General features: G+C 40.5%; 1 protein-coding gene across 1 annotated transcript in view; it reads right to left on the bottom strand.

The window, feature by feature from the left end:
• Positions 1 to 20,253, bottom strand: part of dlgap1b (discs, large (Drosophila) homolog-associated protein 1b) — a 97,158-nt gene that overhangs the window by 20,501 nt on the left and 56,404 nt on the right. Inside the window, exons 5-6 of the mRNA XM_088001167.1 lie at positions 15,864 to 16,041; positions 15,094 to 15,349 (exon numbers count right to left, since the gene is read on the bottom strand). Of these exons, the coding sequence (XP_087857293.1) occupies positions 15,094 to 15,349; positions 15,864 to 16,041 (434 nt within the window). The remainder of the gene's footprint in view (positions 1 to 15,093; positions 15,350 to 15,863; positions 16,042 to 20,253) is intronic.

The raw sequence follows: 20,253 nt of genomic DNA on the forward strand, positions 1-20,253 counted from the left end.
GCAAACACAGCTGTGGCCATACATCACTGTCCACTAGGGACGAAACAAGATCTCAAAAGATTAAAACACCACCATTATTCTCATCAAAGTGAAATCTGCTGCTTGTGTGCTGATGGGAGCTGATGGTTATGCGTTTTAAGTTGCTGGCTAGTATGTTTGAGCCTCTTATCTTGAAGTAAAAACAGTAAGTAGTTGTGTTCCGTTAAATCTGCTCTGTTGTGTTGACATTGTCACTTGAGAAAGACTGTTTGGAGAGTGAACCATCCACACTCTGTTAGAAAAAGCACTGAAGAAGCTATTAGCACTTTTAAGTCTTTGAGTAGGAGCATGTCGGTAGCGACGGCGGCAAGAGTTTCCCCTAGTTAGCGCAAGGTTGTCGGTTCCAGCCCTCGCTTCTTCTGTCTTGGTCGTTATGTCTTTGGGCAAAATCCTTCACCCACCTTGCCTGCTTGTAGTGGTCAGAGGCTACCTCATTTCTGTCCAACTGTCCCAAGGCAGCTGTGGCTACACTGTAGCATGCCACCATCAGTGTGTGAATGTGCGCGAGAATGTAGCTTACAGTGTTTTGGAGTTGTCTGGGCTAGAAAAAGACAGATTCTTTATAAGTGTTCTAAATAATGAATGCATCCAGCTTACAGGAGATGTGAAATGTTTTACTTGCCAGAATAAGATGAAACTAACAACATTTTGCGGAAAATTAAGAATGAAATTTTGTTGTAGCCATGTTAGCCATTTTTTTGGGGGGGGAGAGGGGAGGTCAAAAAGGATTTCAACTGTGTCTATTGAATCAGTTTTCAGAGAACAATTATTTTGTTCAGTTAACTATTTTTATTGAAAGGAGGAGCAGCACAACTGCAGTTTAATTTCTTTTAGATCACTGAAATAGATCTTAAATTTAACAATTTATTGTTCCACAAGAAATACTTATGAAAAAGAATAATATGAATAACATTATGAAAGTACTTTCAACCTCTTCAAGATAATTACATATTTTACAAATATTTTCGTAATATTTTCTTTCCACCTCAACCACCTTGTGACTGTTCAATTCTTCTGCTTTCCATCACAATATTTCTAAAATATCAGTCTCTTAACCTTAACTCGTAACCCAATATCGTGTACAAGCTCGTCTTGTCTACTGTTCACCAGATATAAATCCTAATAGTTTTGTAGCAAAGTGTAGGAAAAAAAAACCCCAAAAATTAGCACAAACCTCTGAAATAAACCACACGTAAGAGGCGCAAAGGAATCAGCCTCAAGGGCCTAAACACAATGCTGATGTCGTGTCATTACATGAAAGATTGCTGCGCTCGCTGCAGCTGTTATTTACATATAAATGCAGCAGAATGTGGTCAAAAGTTCACTTCTTTCAGCTTTCTGCTGCAATCTCTCTAGGGACTCGCAACAAAAGACCAAAAGCAAAACCTGTATTTTAAAATTTCAAAAAGACAACAGTTGCATTTTGCAAGTGCGCCGAGTTTACTTTTTGAGGAATGTAGTAAAACATCAGTGTCGGTGCCTGTTTTTTTTTTTTTTTTGTTTTTTTTCCCCTGTTGCATTCCTTTCTCTCTCTCTCCCCCCGTTTGACGTTCTTTGTCCTGACCACTTGCACATGGAGCGAGGCTGGAGGGGGAGAGAGGAGACACTAGCAGCCTAATCCACTGCCAGAGGCACACTTAAGCCATCTGAGCCCAAAACCAAACGTCAGGCCTTCTATGAGAGAGGAGGCGATGCGAGACTGGATGGTTAGGAGAGAGAGGAAGAGGAAAACGAGGGAGACAACAACAACAAAAAAAGGCAGGAGGTAGAAAAGAGGCGGGGGAGTGGAGGGGATTTGGAACAAGAACCAGGCAACGCTGGTGCATAAAGTTTTTTGTGGTTTCCAGTCCTGACCCTGTGACCCTATACATCCTGTTGAAGGAGGAGGAGGACAGATGGGAGGAGGAGAAGGGATCAGATGGCAGCTGTAGGTCCTGGCTGGGCATGTTAGTTTGGAGGAATGTGCGGTGCATAAAAAACACATTTTACTGAAAAAAAAAAAATGAATTACTGAGCTGATACATCAGTGTTGGGTCTGTCTGGCTGAGGTGTGACTTTTCACACCAATCTTCCCTCCTCGCTTCCTGCGTATTTACATTCACTACCTGCATAATCTGACTGAGGACTTGGGGAACAATGGCTTCCCCAGCATTCCCACTCTCCTGCCGAGAGCTGTCGTTTGTCTCCTGCATTCCTTTCCCCATTCATTTCTCTCTCCCTCTGCAGAAGAGAGAAAGAGAAAAAAACCCCTCCTGCTTCTCTTTACATGGAGGAGGGGACTGAGAGCATGTCTTAAAAATCTTGAACCAAACTCCCCCCCCCCCTCCTGTTTTACTTGGTTAGTGAAGCAGCAAAGCGTTAAGAAAGGGAGGAGAAAGAGGGGAAGCATTCTTTCTCTCTTTTTCTGTCTCTCAGTACGTATCAGGGTTGAGTTTGTGGCTTATTTTTAATAACTGGTTCAAAAAAAAAAGAAGAAAAAAAAGAGTGGGGAAAGGGAGGGGCTGGGTCTCTTCCCCCGCCGGCCGCCGCTCGAACACAGACTTCTTGCTCAGTCATATTACTGTAGCCGAGTCTGGGACTTTCACAGAGAAGTCTTTAATTTGCACAGGGGCCTGGCCTCCCACACTGCGCAGCCCAAACCACCCACTTACAGCCGCGCACCATTCCACCGAGCCACTCCGACGGATTCTGCTCTGAAAGCAACATGAACTCGGTAACCACACCATTTAGCTGTCAAGAGGAGTTTCAAAACATTCGATATTCTGCAAAAAAAAACAAAAAAAAAACAAACAAACAAAAAAACGCAGCATCGAACAGAAACATGTTTGTCCTCCCCTGCATGAAGTCTGACTATACAACCCGTTCCCTCATGTTTTTCATTCCCTGGGGCTTTAGGTTTGCAGGCCCTGCCCTGCCCAGCTTCAGCATGCAGGAGCCACAGGGATCATCCACAGTCAACAGTGAGGAAATCCTTTCGGGGCTTTGCTTTTTCCTTTGCTCTTTCTGATGCCAAAACACGGGCAGGAAACGGTAGGAGTGGGACGGAGCAAACCCACCACACACCTGATGCGCCAGTCGGCCCGTTTACTTCTTTCCCAAACCTGGGAAGAGTGGGTGTTATCCTCGCTTTACTTTTAACTGGAAATAACTGCATGTGTGCTGACAGCAGGGGTGTTGCACAGCCGCAGCCATTCTTTTGCCGTTTGCCGTCACCTCCTCCTCTTCCACCTCCTCCTCCTCCTCCTCTTTGCGCCCCTCTCTCCTAAATTTTTATTATTTTTTTTTCGAACTGAAAGCAGCAGGAGAAGCATGAATGACACTCATGTTTTGCTCTTCCTGTGTCAAAAGATATCCAAACGCCACTCTTCCTCCCTGAATGGCTATAATCAAAGCATTCCAAAGGCCCCTAACAAGCCAGGACCAATTAAGTCGTAAGTAAACACAAACACCCCGCAGCAACTGAAAAGAAAAGCTTAAAGTCCTTCTGATTTATCCTTTTACCTTTCATTCTGCTCCCGAGCGTGCTCAGGCAGGTTGCGGGGCGATATTTCAGGTCACAAAAAGACTAAGCTTTTTCCTGAAAGGTTACTTGAGATCACATCATGTCACACCTTACAGGGGCCGTATTCGCTTAAGCTGAATCAGATTACACAAGCTTTAATAACGACGTGCTCACACACAGGTGTGACAATGGTGACATCTAGTGAAGAATCTGATAAAGATCCTGATTTACTTAAAAAAAAACAACAACAAAAAAAACATTTTAGCACCAAATAATCTTCTAAGGCACAACAACAAAAGACAAGAAAGTTTCAGACATCTAGAAAACAACAATTGATTTGTCTAAATGTAATTCTCTGGTACATATCATCTTATTTCATATCTCGTATTGTGCTGGATAAAAGAAGACATTTAATAATGCCTTATAATCTATGGATCATTAAGTTTTTATACATTTACTTAAAAATCTGTATCATACCTATGATACATTTATTTAAATGGAAAAGTTCTACTAAATCACTTAGTCCTGGTTGCACCTTTTACAGATATGGATGCGAGGGATATTATAAAAATGCATTTTTTGTCAGAATAGCATTGTTAGTAACTAAAACAAAACAACTCTAAACTAGCGTACAGAGAAATTATGATGGGAGCTAAAAATGAGCGTGCAGAGTATATTTCAATAATTAAATGCCTAACTTTATCAAAAGATAAATCAACATCTCTCTGTCTCTGAAAGCTAAACTCAATGTTCTTATGGTTATCTGGGATTTCTAAGTATGCCTGAAATCTAAGTTTAGATGAGAGAGAGAGAGAAAAAAAAAAGAAATTCAAAAGGAGGAAGGCCTCCTTTTGATAGGTTCCCAAGCCAGAAAACAGTGAAAGTATAATTAAAGCTTGTTGGAACTTTAAATATCAGACGGTGAACAATTAAAAAGTTACAATGAATAAAAATATTCATATTTAAAATAAGTTATTTTATGCCAGTTGGGCTCGGTTCTTGGTTCCGTGTGTCCACGTCTTTTAGCCCATTATCCTACGGCTCTTTCCTCCAGACTCTCATTGAGGACACACAAAAAACAACATCACTTAAGAAATAGAGAAATAGATTCTACTTTGTTTTTTTCCCCCATTTTATATCCCTGACAGGAGACAAACATTTATGTCTCAGACAAGCACCGACTTTGTCAATCACAGTAAAAGAAAAGGAAGGTAGCATTAAGTTAAACACTTAATTATCTGTCACTTCAAAAGCTTATTGACTTCTAATCCTGCATAATAATTTGAATAGAATCATTTGACAGGCACTGACAAATATGAAAGGACAGCTTCCCCTAACTCCTACACAAGACTTCAGATGTAAAAGTAAAAAAAAAAAAAAAAAAACACATTCACACATATCATTTGGCTCTATTTATGTAGCAGTTATCATTATATGTTGATAATGAGGTGTTTGAAAGAAACACCGAGTGCTCTTTTTGTTTTATTTTTTTTTTTTTGTTTTCCTCCCTTTTGTCAGTGAAAGAGCGACGGTGCAAGTTCCCACTGGCTCGCATTCTCAGACAGCCGTGACAGGACGAAGTAATTACCGAGTGGCTGACACACCAGCATGGTAAGGATTTATCTCCTCCAGGAAAAGAGATAGCCAAATCACAGTTTACCCACATCCAGCTCCCAGTTCGGGCTTGATCCCGCAGCTGCGAACCAAGAAGCCACACACAAACACTTTGACACCGTCCCATGTGCGCACACGCCCTCATGCTCCAAAGCGAGTACAGCTGCCAGCCAGGACTTTATCTTTTTTCCTCTCTCTTTCTGTTTTATTTCACATGCGAGCAGTGCATGAGCGCAGTGCGTCCCCACATGCCTCGACTCGGCCCATGTTTCCTGTCAAACACACCTACTTGCACCTTCAAAGCATCGGGAATGACGGCATTATATGCAGGTGTGGTGACCAGAGGAGAGAGAATCCGAGAAATGGATGACAGACAGAAAGAGAGAGAGAGTGGTGTTTAATTTATATCCCTCTTTGAATGTAAATTCCCTCTTAGAAGATGGAGACTTTGATCCGCTCACACGCACCTGTAGTTTGCATGCAAAGACACATGCAGTTAAGTCTGAGCTTTAACTGGCCCTGTAATTAAAGAGCAGAGGAGGAAACAAAGAAACCTACGAGTGTGTTTTGTGTGTAACCAAGGAGCACAGGAGGCTGACGGAGCTCAAAATGCAACATCCTCAAAAAAAGCGGCTTAATCTTCATGACTTGGAGGCACATATACATCAAGTGAAGCGTGAATGTCAGTCATGACTCAGGGCTTTAATATCCAACAATGCTCACACGCTGTATCTCAGAATCCATCTCTTATGTAAACACACTATAATTATGTCGATACAGAATCTGGGCCTAGAAGATAATATCTGAGAGTGCTTGCAGAAAAAATAAATAAATAAATAAAATAAAGTTATGCATTTCTCCATATTTAGATGTCTCTTGCAGGGATGCAACACAAATAGTTAGGAATGCAGCTCCCTCTAGTGGTGACAAACTGATACTTATTAAATTCAAAAGCTCAGAGTGTCGGCCTTTTTCCTGCTCTGATGGCATATTATAAGCCACTATAGTCGGGTCCATAAATATGTGGACAATGACACGGTTTGGCTTTGGACATCAGACCAAATGGTGATGTACAAATGTTAGAAATTAGGACCATTGCTATATACATTTCCTTCATTTTAGAAGCTCAAATGTATCTGGATAAAAAAAAGAAAGATTGAAAATGAAATACTAAGTTTGAATGCTGACTGCCTGGTCATGGCCAGATGCTGAGTTTTTATGTTTTTGTTTTGCATTGCTTTTACCACAATGGCCTTCAGTTGCAGTTTATTTTGGGGTCTTCCCGTCTGAGGTTTAGTCACTGAAAAGTGACTCAACAGGGCTGAGATCTTAAAAACATTGCCCAGCACCATAAGTTTAAACTTTAAGTGTAAAAATATGTTTAAGTTGAAGCTTTAGGGTGACAATTAGAATTTGTAACTCCTTTTACCTTAAGACAGATGCAAACTATCAGTCTCCCTGAGTAAAATGACAACAGTATGTAGAATAATCGAATAATAGTGTAACGAAAACAAATGTAAAACATATTTGTGCTAGCACTGTTGCTGGCATTTACACATTAATCAATGTTTAATCTTCTATGTATCTACAGGGCAACAACTCTGTCTTCTTAAACTCATAAAGTTTCTATTCACACAACAGAAGTATAATCCCTCACGACCGTGGCCTGGTTGGATGAGCATGCCCATGTGCTGAATACTTGTTTGTGTGTATCCATGACATGTTGTGCTCAGCTGGGTTTTTCAACCTCTTCTTAAAATAGACTTCTGAAAGATGGTAGGTGAGCAAGCGAGCAGCTCAGCCTGGCAAGCGTCTCCCTGACTCATATAAACGCAGATGCTTGAACAGAAACACGTGTCCACAGACCGCTCATCTGTCAGGCGGCAGGGCGTCAAGAGGTTTCCTATCGACCCTCGCAGGCCTTGGACATTTAGGGTGCAGCTTCTTTCTTCTCTGAGCGACACAGAACTCTGAGATGAACCCCGGTGAAGCCAGATTCCAGAGGGGACTTCAGTGTGACCTAAATATCCAGACCATGCAGAGGCTCATGTTGCGATATAGTATCACCATGCCTTCCTCCATCACCTGTCAACCCAGCCCCCATGTCTGAAATACGTCCCAAAATAAGCCCAGAGCTAGAAACTTCCAACAGCGGTCGCTGGGAGCAACAAGCTAATCTGATGTGGCCGCATGCTCATATGGAGTCCATTTTGGAGGGAAAAGAGAATGGAAAGATCCTGAAAGTTTATAAAGACCTCACTGCTGTAAACCACAGTCCACTTACAGTGTCTTTCAAATGTATTTATACCACTTGAACATTTTATCCAACAACAACACAAACCTCAGTGTATTGTTTAATAGATTTTATGTGTTCACAAAATGCAAACTAAGCTAGACCATTGGAAGGAAAATGATCAATGCATCAATTTTTAGTCCTGCTAAACATTCTTCATTGAATTTAAGTCTGGACTTTGAATAACCCACTCAAGCAAATGGATTTGCTGCGACCTCAGCCATTCCATTGAACCTCTGACTATGTGTTCACTGTAGTCCTGCTGGAAGGTGAACCTCCACCCCAGACTCAAGTCTTTTGCAGCAGCTTTCAGCAAGTATTTTGTTCAAGATTTTCCTCCAGCTATCTTCAGATCAACTCCGACTAGCTTTCCTGTCAGTGCAATATCTCCACAGAACACGTTTTTTCTGGATACCATGCATTACAACAAATGAGACGTCTTTCTTACAATGATTTTTTCCCCCCGTTATTCCTCTATAAAGACCATGTCTACATAGAGCAAGACTCATTTAATTCTATAGATTCTCCCACCTGAGTGGTGGATCTCTGCAGCTCCTCCAGTTACAGATCTTGCTTACATCTCTGATTAATGCTCTCCCTAGCCAGACTTAAGGTCTTGTCCACGTGGGAAGATTTTTAACTATTTTTTCCCACAACCACACAGAAACAGCACTTTAGTGATCCAAAGTGGAAATGTTGGCCTTGTGTATTCATGCACAGTGAAAAAAAAGCATATTTTGAAATACTAAATATGCACACCACAATTTAAGAGATAATATGTACACTCTACTTTACAATTAGATGTTAGTTTACACTGGTCTATCACATAAAAAATTAAAAACGATTAGGTTTGGGGTTGTAATGTGAGAAAATGTAGAGATGCTTTGAATATGTATTTGAAAAGACACACTGTGTGTCTATAGGGTAAGATAACTGTCTTTATTAAACTACTAGACTGAAACTTTGTGTTAAAAAATAACTGTAGAAATATAATAAAAAAATTAATTGCAATGTTTTCATATAGCACTTAATTTAGTGACCTCTAAATTAATTTATTTGTAAAGACAAAAAATACATTTTGAAATGATGGATTACTAATCAGAAACCATGAGATGTGCGTTGGCGTCTATACCTCAAAATGTGTGAGAAATCATGAACCTGATTTTCAGAGTATAATCTCAGTACCGTTTGGACAAATGAAAGTTCAACTTATGCCACCAATGTGGCCATTAAATAGTTTTCTTTAACAAGTAGATTTAAAATTGCACAATTTTCAGTGGATTTTGGACATACTTAACTTTTTTTTTTAAATTATTCGATTAAACCATGCTCTTATTCTGAAATGACCGTCCTTGCTTCCTGTGAATGCTTCTGTTTTCAATTCCCGGTCCTGATGCCGTCCTCAGAAACAAACAGGAGTAGAAGCTTTACTTACAGAGTCGTATCCAGAAGTCCCACATGCTGTGGAGCGTGTTGTACAAACACTGAAATATCTCCATGAAAAGCCTCTAGATCTCAGTTTAGCTCACACAAGACAGCGTCCGCAGTCCTACTTTTTCCCTCTGACACAAGTAGATCTTGTGTCAGTGGAAACCCCCACAACCCCTCTCCAACCCAACATATCCGACACGAACGTATCCAGGGTGGGACAGTCTCGTTTACGGTCATCATCCTAGCCTTCCCCCGCAGAGCCTCCTGACTTCTCAAATGTCTACGTATGTAAGTGATATGATTCACCCAGATTTAAGAATATGACAAAGTACATTTTTGTTTTCATTTTTGTAATAATTTGTGTATTTTGTTTAGAAGTCCAGTATTAGCTTGTGTCACAAATTAGTCATCGATTCTTTTTGTTCTTGCACCGAGAAACATTTTTTCTCTTACTAAGTAATTACTAAGTCATAACCTGTCATAACAGTCTCCTATGTCAACTTATTCAATAATTCCGTAGCAAAAAGGGTTTTTGAATTTAAATTGTTTGATTATTAGGTTATAGTTTTTGATTAAAGAGCAATTAATTGCAACCAACCTCCACCACTCATTTTTATTAACCCAGTATCTACAACACTGATTCTTCACCTGAATTCCCTCACCCAGCCCATCTCTTGGAAGGGAACCTTCACAACGAATATGGAAAAAAAAAAAAAATCCCTTAGAGCGGTCTTTTCTTTTGCTTTCACCACACTTGAGTCACCCTGGCACATGACAAACAACTTCTGGCCCTGCTCCTGGATGTTTTGCGTGGGCCCGTGCTGCTCAAGTGGTCGGCTTGATCTTGATCCGGTCAGACTGTGGCACTCTGTATCCCTGCTGCCTATATTTAGCGCTGTGGGAAATCCGATGATATTTATTCTCCTGGGCTCTATTCTCAGATCAGGACCTACTGAAAGGAGCCGGCGATGGCAAGGATTGTTCTTAATTGGGTCAAGCTGTCTGGTAGTTTCTCCATCCACCCACTCACCCAGCTACTGTAGAAGAAGGGGCAGAGGTGGAGTGCTGTGTTAAACTGAGCCCCTGGGGGCAGTGTTGTACAGGTCTTCACTTACAGCTGGTAGTACTCCACTGTAAAACAGAGCGGCAAATACTCAACAGCACTGTGTTTTTCCAGGATAGTGGAGCAAGAAGGGACTTACTAAGGCCATGCAGTCTAAACTCACCACATTTATTTATTTATTTTTTAATTATTTAAGTCAGTGGTAAATTATGTGCCTTTTATGCTTATTGGCATAAAATCTAATCTTTATTAATTTGAATACATTAATTCAGTGGAGAAAATGTACGCAATTTCACATCTTTTTCTGAAGAAGAATATATTTTAAAGACTTTATATGCACTTTCACCAGGAGCTAAATGCAGCCGGCCCTGAATACAGGAATTGCAAATATTAAAAATAAATGTGGAATAATTGAAAATAAATCAATTTGAGTGCCTGTTTGTTCCGTAAAAATAATAAGTCCGCTGTTTGTAAGCATTTAAAATGAGGAAAATATATATTTAAAAAAATATATAAATAAGATGAATCTTTTTATAACTGAAATGATTTCTTGTGTTTATATCTTCAAATGTCCAATTCTAATGCTCAAAAATGTAATGCATTTTTTTCCCTCTGCAAACAGCTTTATCTACCTTTGTTTAGCTGCTCCAAATCCAGCATAGCAATGTAGGCAGATAAAAGCACATCTACACCTGAGAGTTAAAAACTAAATGAAGAGGTGATATTCCACTGAGTGTCTGAAAAGGCACTCAGCAATTTAAACTGCTAGTATTCCTCAAATGCCGAACCCCTTAGGGAGTGCTTTATTCAGTACAACGCCTCTCTTTGGAGCTGAAGAAAATTCACAGCCATTAAACACCGACCTGGATCGTTTTATAGAGTCTAGGTGGGGGGGGGGGGAAGCCTGGCATTTTAGTCAATCTGTTACCACTTCTATAGAAAAAAAATGCATAAAAAATTAGATTAGACTATCAAAGGCAGGCCAGAGAAAGAAACAGTAAATTATGACAAGTTTCCATTGAAATCAGTGTGACACGTTTATAATTGAAAGCTTTATTGCTTAAACCTTTTACTGTAGAGAAAAGGAAGGGAATGTGGCAGTTGTAACAGAGGCGAGGGAGGTGCGAGACGTAGCAGGGTGAAAAGGTGATTAATATGTTAACTGAAGACGAAGCGAGGTGGAGGAGCCACAGCTTAGTGGCGGCGAAATCCTCACGTTAACTGATTACTATGGATTTTCCCGAGCTTTACAAAGAGGATCTGCCGCAGATTCTGTTAAACCGATCCGATGGAGCTGATGTCTCAGCCAAACGTGTCTGTCGGGGGCTGCAGTTAGCAAACACGTGAGTGATTGCGAGCGTACCTCGAGTGTGACGCGGTGTGTGCCAGTTTGAGTGGGCAGACAGGCAAAGACAGAGAGAGAGAGAGAGAGAGAGAGAGAGAGAGGAAGCCACTTGACGTTCAAAGAGAGGAGATCAAAGGTTCGGTTCTCCTCCTTTGGTTTAAAAGATCATCAATAATAATGGGCAGGAGAAGCGCAGCGGTGAAACGGAAAGGAAGCTGATGGGATTCTCACAGCTTCCAGAGTGCGAGTGTGTGCTCGGTGTGATATTTTGGCGGTTTGCCACTGGGACAAACAGGAGCAGGAGCCATAAGTGTGGGTTGTTTTTCTGGAACCAGTGCTTGAGAACAGCCCTCTGAAACATCGTGCAATATTTACTACGACAACATCTTCACTTCGCACTTTGGGGCCCCCAGCCGATTTCCTGTGAAATCCACCGTAATCTCCGCATGTGTGCATGTGCACGAATGCCTGCTTTTTGCGCTTCTTCTGTATTGTGGAACAATGGCAATAAATAACTGTGAAAAAGCTGTTAAAGGATTTCGCCTTGTGAGAAATCCTTTATTTGCATTAGTGCAATGCAAATGTTCTCCACTTAACAATATGCAAGAGCATAAATGAATGCAGGATGTGGTTTCCAAACGTAAAATTGTTTTTGTCCTGTTGGTAAAGTTAATTTCTGGATGCATTTACTCTCCATAAATAACTGACTTTCCTGATAAAGACGTATAAAAAAAAAATCTGGTGGCTTTAGGAGGTTGAATGAAGAAGTTGGGCCTAACCTGTCATCCTGCTGAGAGTCCCAGTCATGATCTGTTATGACATCATCAGTTTTTCCATTTAAAATGTCCTGGTATTTTGAAGAGTTGGATTTCTTTACATTTGTCAGTGTCATTTTAATTATTTATTCATTATTTAACAGTGATTGGGAGAAAAGCAATAAGTTTGAGTATGTGCATGGGATTAAAAATATATTCTAATTATGTAATGCTCGTACAAGGCAGTCCATGCACCCTATTAGTATTTTATTCAATGAAAGTGATCTAAAAAAAAAATCTGAGAACAAAAATATCTAAATGGAAAAACCGAACATTAAGGGACACGAGTGGGCATTTAATCATATTTCTTGTGAGCCACGCTTTCAGTATTGCATTATGCTAATAGGGGTCACACAACAGATATGAAAATAAAATAATAGCCCTCAATTTTGAAGGATGTAAAAGGAGAGCTAATTAAGGCATGGAGTTTCTTCAAGAACGAGACTCGCCATGACACCTGCATTTAACACTGCACGAGCGGAAAATTGCTGTTGTGCCACCCTCTCGATAATGTTAACCTCTGCACATGAGCCTATGTTCCGACACGGAGCGAGAAAGAGAAAATGTGCTCATGCTGAGCTGTTCTCCCTCTCAAGTCACCGCTTTCCCACTGGACCAGGCTAAAAAAGCAGCAGCTAATTAATTACACTGACTGATGACTAGGTGGTGAAAATCTCAGGAAGTGATGAACAGTGGAGTAGTGCAACTATGACAGTAATGTGAAGTAGTCCTTTATCCACGGCGAGCTGCTCCCTGCATCACCAACCTAACCTCCCCGTCTCGTCTGCTTGTTTGCAGCTGATTATGAGGCACATTTTCATTCAAGGGTCAGAAGAAGTCGAGACCAAATTACATACAACTCTGACAGCCAATCAGGCGCAATGCTGTATCGGTCCTGACCACACCACCAACTAATCTCTTGTCTTGTGGCAAACCAAGTCTAAAAAAAACAAAAACACACAAAAAAAGGGATGTCCACTTAACTGCCCGCTTCTCTGTAGCCATTATGACTGATACGAGTGCTTTTTTTCTGCCGACATTTAAAGTTGTTCTCTTTGTGTTACAATTGAGAAAATATTTCTGTGAAGGCTACGAGAGACAGTAAATAGCAAAAGGGAGGAAAAGAAGAGGGATTCTCTGTGGTATATCTGCGGTGCGGCAGCTGTGCAGGTTGAAAAACCGAGTTTTGTTTCTCACTGCATCTCCCCTGATAGATGGCTTTCATTAACTCCTGCTTCCTCCTGGGGAGGAACTGCAAACGTCTGTGTCTTCATCTCAGTCTTCGACAGATCGATACCTACAGTCACACGACCGGACAATCAGCTGAGTTAATCATTGTCTTTAATTGCAATGTTAACCTGCACTGTTTGCGATACACATTGCCTTTCTCAAGGTATTCACTCCCCTGACATTTTTCCACGTCACGTTGCTGCCTCACATATCAATGTGTTTTCTTAGGATTCTGTGTTGCAAACAAACACGAAATAGATCGTAATTGTGAAACTGAAGGAAAGTGATACATGGATTAGGAAAATTTTAACATAGAATTCCTAAAAGTCTTGAGCCCCCTTTACTCCAATTCTCCTAATTAAATTCACAACAATAAATTACCTTCAGAAGTAATTTAATTTGAAAGCAGAGCTCTCACTTTAAATACAGCTGTTCCGCGAAGGCCTCAGAGGTTTGTTAAAGTTTATTAGAGAGCAAGGAGGGTCATGAAGTTTAACTTGTTTAAATTGATGGGGAAATGGAGGCACCTACATACAAGGAAATCCTGGAGCAAAAGTTCACCCGTTAACAGGACAACGACAATATACATGCAGCCAAGGCTAAAATGATTTAGGAGAAGCATAATCATGTGTTACAACAGCCCAGTCAAAGCCTAAACCTAAATTTAATGGTGACACTATGGCAAGTCTTGTAAAATAAAGTTTACAGTTGTAAACATTATGCAAGCTATTTTGGGGAAAAAGGGCAAAGTTTTCTGGCTTCAGAAGAACAATGCCCTGGTGTCTTCACATGCATGCAAACCTTTTCAGATTTTCTTCCGTAAAAATATTTTAACGTCATGCATCATTCGCCTTCCTTTTCATAACTAAATGTTAATTTCTCCTAATAAAAATACACTGAGCTATGTGACTATGATATAATAAAATGCACAAAGGTTCGAGGGTCGTGCAAGACTCTGATGGTGCAGAGATCGTCTCTGAAACCCTGAAAGGAGTTAACTGAAGAGGAGTTAAACTGTGGTGAACAAACCTTTTGTCACACTCAAAAATTTACTTGTTGTCACCATTGTTCCAGTTTGCAACGAATGTGTTTAATTAGTCAACTGCTGTACTTGCCGGCTTGGTTTGGGGAAATGCGCTAGTCTAATTGGCATAATTAAATAAGAGCTGAAGAGAAAGCCAGGCCGCATCAGGCGACAGAGACTCAACACGCGCGATGTACCCGAATGACGCTTGGATTTTTTGCAGCCTGAAACATGGAGGCACTCAGTACTGGATGCCAGCACCGCTAAGCATCAATCCGGCATATAGAGATACTGAAAAGTCAAGCTCCGTAGACCATGAGGCACAAAAGGGGGCTAAAATAAGATCCAGCAGTCCACAAGCTTCGGAGCTTAGTTAAGCTCTCTCCGTGGGAAAAAAACAGTTCTGGATTCAACTAATTGTATCAAAGAAGGAAACTGGGTCAGGTGAACGGCAACGTGGAGGACGGTTGCAGACTGTGACTATGGCCTGCAGATTGATCACGGCCTTTTGTAAGGGCTGCCAACTGCAATCAAACGTCAATCAAATGCCTTCGTTTGCTGTAATTGGAACACTCTTTTCTTCCTCACAGTTAATTCTATTCTCGAGCTGCATTATTTAGAAACCACGGCGCCCTCTCTGCACCCAGATTAATATATGATGGGCTATCGAATATGCATGTTAGGTGGAGTCACAAGCGGATGAGTCGGCGTGTGAAAAACGAGCGTTTCCCCCCCACCTGTGCTGCTCTGAATGGTTCGGACGGTGGTGGCGGTGCGTGGGGGGGAGTCCATCCCCCTCTCGCGTAGCGCGACGACGCCCTCTTCCTCCTCCTGTGAGCAGCCCTTCTCTATGGCACGCACGTAGCTGTGGCTCCGCATCCGGAAGCAGCCGGGCATGGGCAGGTCCAGGGCATCCACCGCCTGCGACTCCATCTCGCTAAACACCGACTCGCACACCGCCTCTATCTGCCCGTTCACCTCCACCTCGCTCACCTGCGACAGGAAAACAGCGCGAATTACAGCAGGCCACAAAGCACTGGATAAAAGACATATTTTGGCATGTGATGATATTTGATTCTGATAAAGCCACTACAAACTTTATGCATATATAACATGTTTGTTAGTGCGTTTGAATATATTTAAAACATGCCGACAAATATTGGACCCCTTATTTGAGATTCTGCAAATTCACCCACATTTGCTACTTTTGTTTCGTAGAATGTGTTCAAACAGTAGAAAAAGCGAATCAAGGAAGAAGTATGAAACCAGGGGGTGTTTTTTTTTTCTTTTTTTTTTCTTTTAAATAGCCAATTTGAATATTAATGTATCACCTGAGCCTCAGCAAACAGACTAATTAGGAGTCCTGGGGTTTTTCTTACTTTCTGTCTTTGCAGGATTGTTTGTTGCGGCGTTAAATTGACCACACAGAGGACTTCCTCCCACCACAAAAAGCTTACAAGACATAGTGGATGAGCTACAAGATACGGGCCTCCAGATATCCACTGACCTGACTGATGGTGCTCATGGCTCTCATGTAGCTCTCGTTGCGGGAGCGGAATTTAGGCGAGGCCAGCAGCCCCGCTGGGTCCAAGCTGTCCAGGCTCCTGTTGATGGAAACCTCGCTGACCGCCCGCAGGTAGCTGTGACTTCGGATCTGCAGCTTGGGCGAGTGCTCCGTGGAAATCCTGCCACAAGAGAAGGGAAACGGATTACTGGAGAAAGAGGGGGAAAAGAGCATGAAGTAATCCAAACAAATCGAGGTAGAAGCAGGACAAATGGTTGGGAGTACATAACCTTAAATTGATTTTAGAGCAACAAAAACAAAACAAAAAAAACCTGTAAATAACTAAATTAGAATCCATCTTTACATTGTTTTTCACAGCAGAAATATCATTTGATAATATGCTTTTCTGATGTAAAAGAGAGGTTAATGTGTCATATAGGCTGACCATTGTTTTGGATGATGAATGACTAACAATTTAAAATAGTAAATTTACAGTTCCGCTACTCCGGAAAACTTTTTACCTCAGTATATTAAAATAATTACAGTTTTTTTTTGCTTCAAAAGAAATAAAAATCAAAGGACGGGGGACTGGGACAGACCAGTGTTGCAGATAAATGTAGGTGAATCAGCAGACAGACCAGTAAAGTGACCGTGGGTGTTGTTAGTGAACAAAAAGCTTAGTTATGATTCAATGACCAAGCCTGTGTCATGTGTAATTACCCCCATTCATTCACTATTATCTCAGTATTTTCTGCCCTGTGGCCAGTTTTTTCCCTTTCAGACTATTCTTTGGATTTGGAAATAAATTTAACTGTAAGTATAATGTGTAGGTGGAATATTTTCATTAAAACGGTGGCAAAACTGCTAAAAAAATATGCTATTTTATGTTACCGAGCTTAGAGTATGTGAACATGAATATATAGGCCGTAATGATCCAACACTGCTGCTTCAGGACAAACTCTTATCTAATGAAGAAGCAAAACACTACAATATTGCAGTAGCAACTTTAGTGTGTCCTTGAGATACTTGGCAACATTTTTTTCTGAAACACTTAACCATCGAGACTCTTTCAGATATGCCAGGAAACGGATGAGACTGTACCTGTGCCTATAGGTTTGAGTTAATTCACAGACTTTTGAATTGAAGGAAATGAACGCAACAACTTTCAGCCTGGTAAAAACCCGTCAGGCCTGTCTCTAAGGGCGACGAACAGAGTGTCTCGTTATCTTCCACCTGCTTCCAATCTGATTGCTCAGCATGATTTGTGGTGCCTGTTTGCATAGGTGTGTGTTTGGGTCGTTGAATACACGTCAAACAAGTGATCAATCAGGAGACGTCGAAATAGGAATCAGACTTGCTCTCCTCGCCGTGGCCAGCTCACAGAAACAAAAATTTACAAGATCGTCAATTAGATTCTTAAACCTACTAATAAAATAAAGGCAAACAGACTCAGCGTTTCCCTCTCCTTTTGGCTCTCATTTTATTATCCAAGTATTTAAGAACGTCACATGAAAACATGGTGTACAGCTCCTGCTCTCTGCCTCCAGGTCAGATCTCTTCAATTATGCATTTCTTCCTTAAAATAGAGCCTGGTTGCCACAGCAAAGCAAACCAGATTAGTCATCCTTGGATGGAACACTGGAGGATAAAGGTGAACTGAAGGGACAAATTATTGGGACAGGAATAAGGATGTCAAATGCCCATTTAGCAATCGCAAAATTTTCATCCGTGTTGTTTGACCTTCTTTCAAGAGGTATCAAACAATATGGATCTCAAGCACTTCCAGGATAGTTTATTTGATTGTCGTTCTTTTCATATTTATTTGTTCCCTCCAATATATTCTAAAAGCACAGCTCCATGTCTTTTTTTTAAATTTATCTTAAAAGTACAATTTTCAGGTCACAACCCAGGAATATCAAATATGAAAAAGTAACTCCTCAATCTATAATGAACATTAAAAGCAATTTCATGCACGGCCAGTGTTCTTGAGGGGCTAGATTTAACATTTTTGAATTAAAACCAACTCCAGACTGTCTTGCTCAATTTAATCTGCTAGGATTATTTGTGGCATGAGCAACCCTGTTCAAAGTCAGTAATTACTGAAATTTCACTTAGATGTCTCTTAAAAATGGCTACATTTACGGAACCGACTTCATTGAGAAGCTGCACATAAGAAATTATACTTAGCAACTTAATAAAGTCTGTACATAATACGTTTGCTTTGTTAGTTGTTTCGACAATTTTGTAAAAAAACACAAAGAACAAAAAAAAAAACCCCCAGCAACAAATAAAAGCCTGAGTGTTTTTCTAACATGTTGGGAAATATGAATGTTTCATAAAAAAACAAAACAAAACAAAAAAACAACAACAACTAAGTAGCATCCAAAGAATTAAAGCAGAAGTTGTGCTACCCTCGTCCCCACTATATTCTTCTGCACTCAGGAGACATTAGATACTTTTCAACTGAGCCAAATTTGTCACACCGAGTATTTCAAATGTCAGAGATACTTGTGAATCATTCATAACAGAAACTTGAATTCCACATGTGGGTGTGGGTGATGCACAGAGGAATGGAGTCAAAAGCAAAAAACTCTACTGATGCCTTTGTTCTGCACATCTTTTTCCATATCTCAGTGAAGACTGTTTACGAAATCAATGACCTCTGTTTTGACATTTTAAAACCAAGATCCAACTTGTAACACACGAGACTGACTGGTCAGTGTTTTCTAAAGGCTCTCTCTACGGAGCAATTGACATTTAGGCGTTTCTCATAGCCGACAATGAATAATAGAGTAACTCTAGCTGTCTGATGAAATCATTTTCTACTCCTGTTCGCCACTTTGCTATTTTTTTTTTATTTTTTATTTTTACAGAAGAACTACAAATACAGAAAAAAAAGAAAAACAAACAATAAAAAAAAACATTCAAGTAGCAGAGTAGAATAAACACGTTGCCTAACTTTTTGGGAGCTATTCCAGGCACACCAAGGACAAAATGGTCACAGATTGCCTTTTGAAACATATGAACGAACAAAGCTGATTATTCAATCATTGCAGGGCGGAACAGACTTGAGCCAGCTCACAAAGACTCGGTATGAAAACAAGTTGTCAGCGGCTCCCAACTCACTCCCTATCTCCAAAATGCAGCACTGCAGTTTGGGGTGGTTTCGCTGGATTGTATCAAATGATGATGGCATTCCCCGCGCCTCACTCAAGTCATTAGCGGGGCCCCAAGCTGTGCCACATGTTCTTATATAAGAATGTGTGTCTTTGCATGCTAGTGTTTGTGCAACCACGAACAAAGACTGAGCGTACACTTGTGTTTTTCTCATCTCCAAGTATTACACAGCTAATCAGTCACAGCCCCGTGCTTCAAAACAAGAAGTGTGTCCTCCTTTCTTTCTCCGTTTATGTGAAGTAGAAAGTAAAATACTTCCATTTGGTGAAAGATAAAGATTGAGTGGCTAGGACTTAATGAATGCTTTAAAATATTTATAAGGACTAGATTTGTTTATTGGTATAGAATAGCCTTAAAACTTGCATGACTGCATTTTTCTACCTTTGAATAAGCCATTTATATACAGGTGGTGTTAGTCGCCAGGCAACCGAACGCAAGTATGTTTGCAGCAACATGAAAAACAGACATATAGCGATTCACACTATATGTCTGTTTATGATAGTAAAAGGACATATGATTGAGTTATGATTGTAACTCAGATTATTTGCGTAAAACTCACTTATCTGTGGATTGTTTTGTACACCATGAAAATTCAACAGAAAATACAGCTTTGGAAACTCGAATACCTGGGCACAATGCTACTTGACATGCTACTGGCTGCTGTTTGCAAAGCAACCAATCCGAGAGTAAATATGCTTCATGAAGCCACCGAATATTGGTCGCTTCTGCAATTTTCTTGATATCACATTAAAATCGCTTTAAGTCACAAACAGTGAAAAATATTTTTGCTCTTCTTAAAACCAAACTTGGCATACAAGGTGTACTTTAATACCTTTAATACCTTGTTGTTGTCTTCACAGTGCTTTTAGATGTTTGCACTTCAAGACTTTTATAGATGTCCTTGATGGACCAACAGCTGGAAACATTTCTGAATTCGTGCTGTGAGGAATAAAAGCAACACTGAGAAGCAAACGCCTTAGCTAACAATATGATTAAATGATTCTCCATTAATAACACTCAGCTTTTAATCTCACATCTCAGTCACAGAACTGCTTTGAGAAAGAAGACAAAAAGAATCTGACAACATTCTTGACCTGCAGCAGATTTTTGAGCAATATTGTAATTGGTTTCAGAAAGACCATTTAGTTCTGTCTGGTGACAGAACTAAATGGTTTTGACATGAAGAAATCCCTGTTCTTTAGGTAAGACACAACCA

Source organism: Poecilia mexicana, unplaced genomic scaffold (genome assembly GCF_051168715.1).
Source record: "Poecilia mexicana isolate PSO_F unplaced genomic scaffold, ASM5116871v1 scaffold_20, whole genome shotgun sequence".
NCBI classification, from domain to species: domain Eukaryota; kingdom Metazoa; phylum Chordata; class Actinopteri; order Cyprinodontiformes; family Poeciliidae; genus Poecilia; species Poecilia mexicana.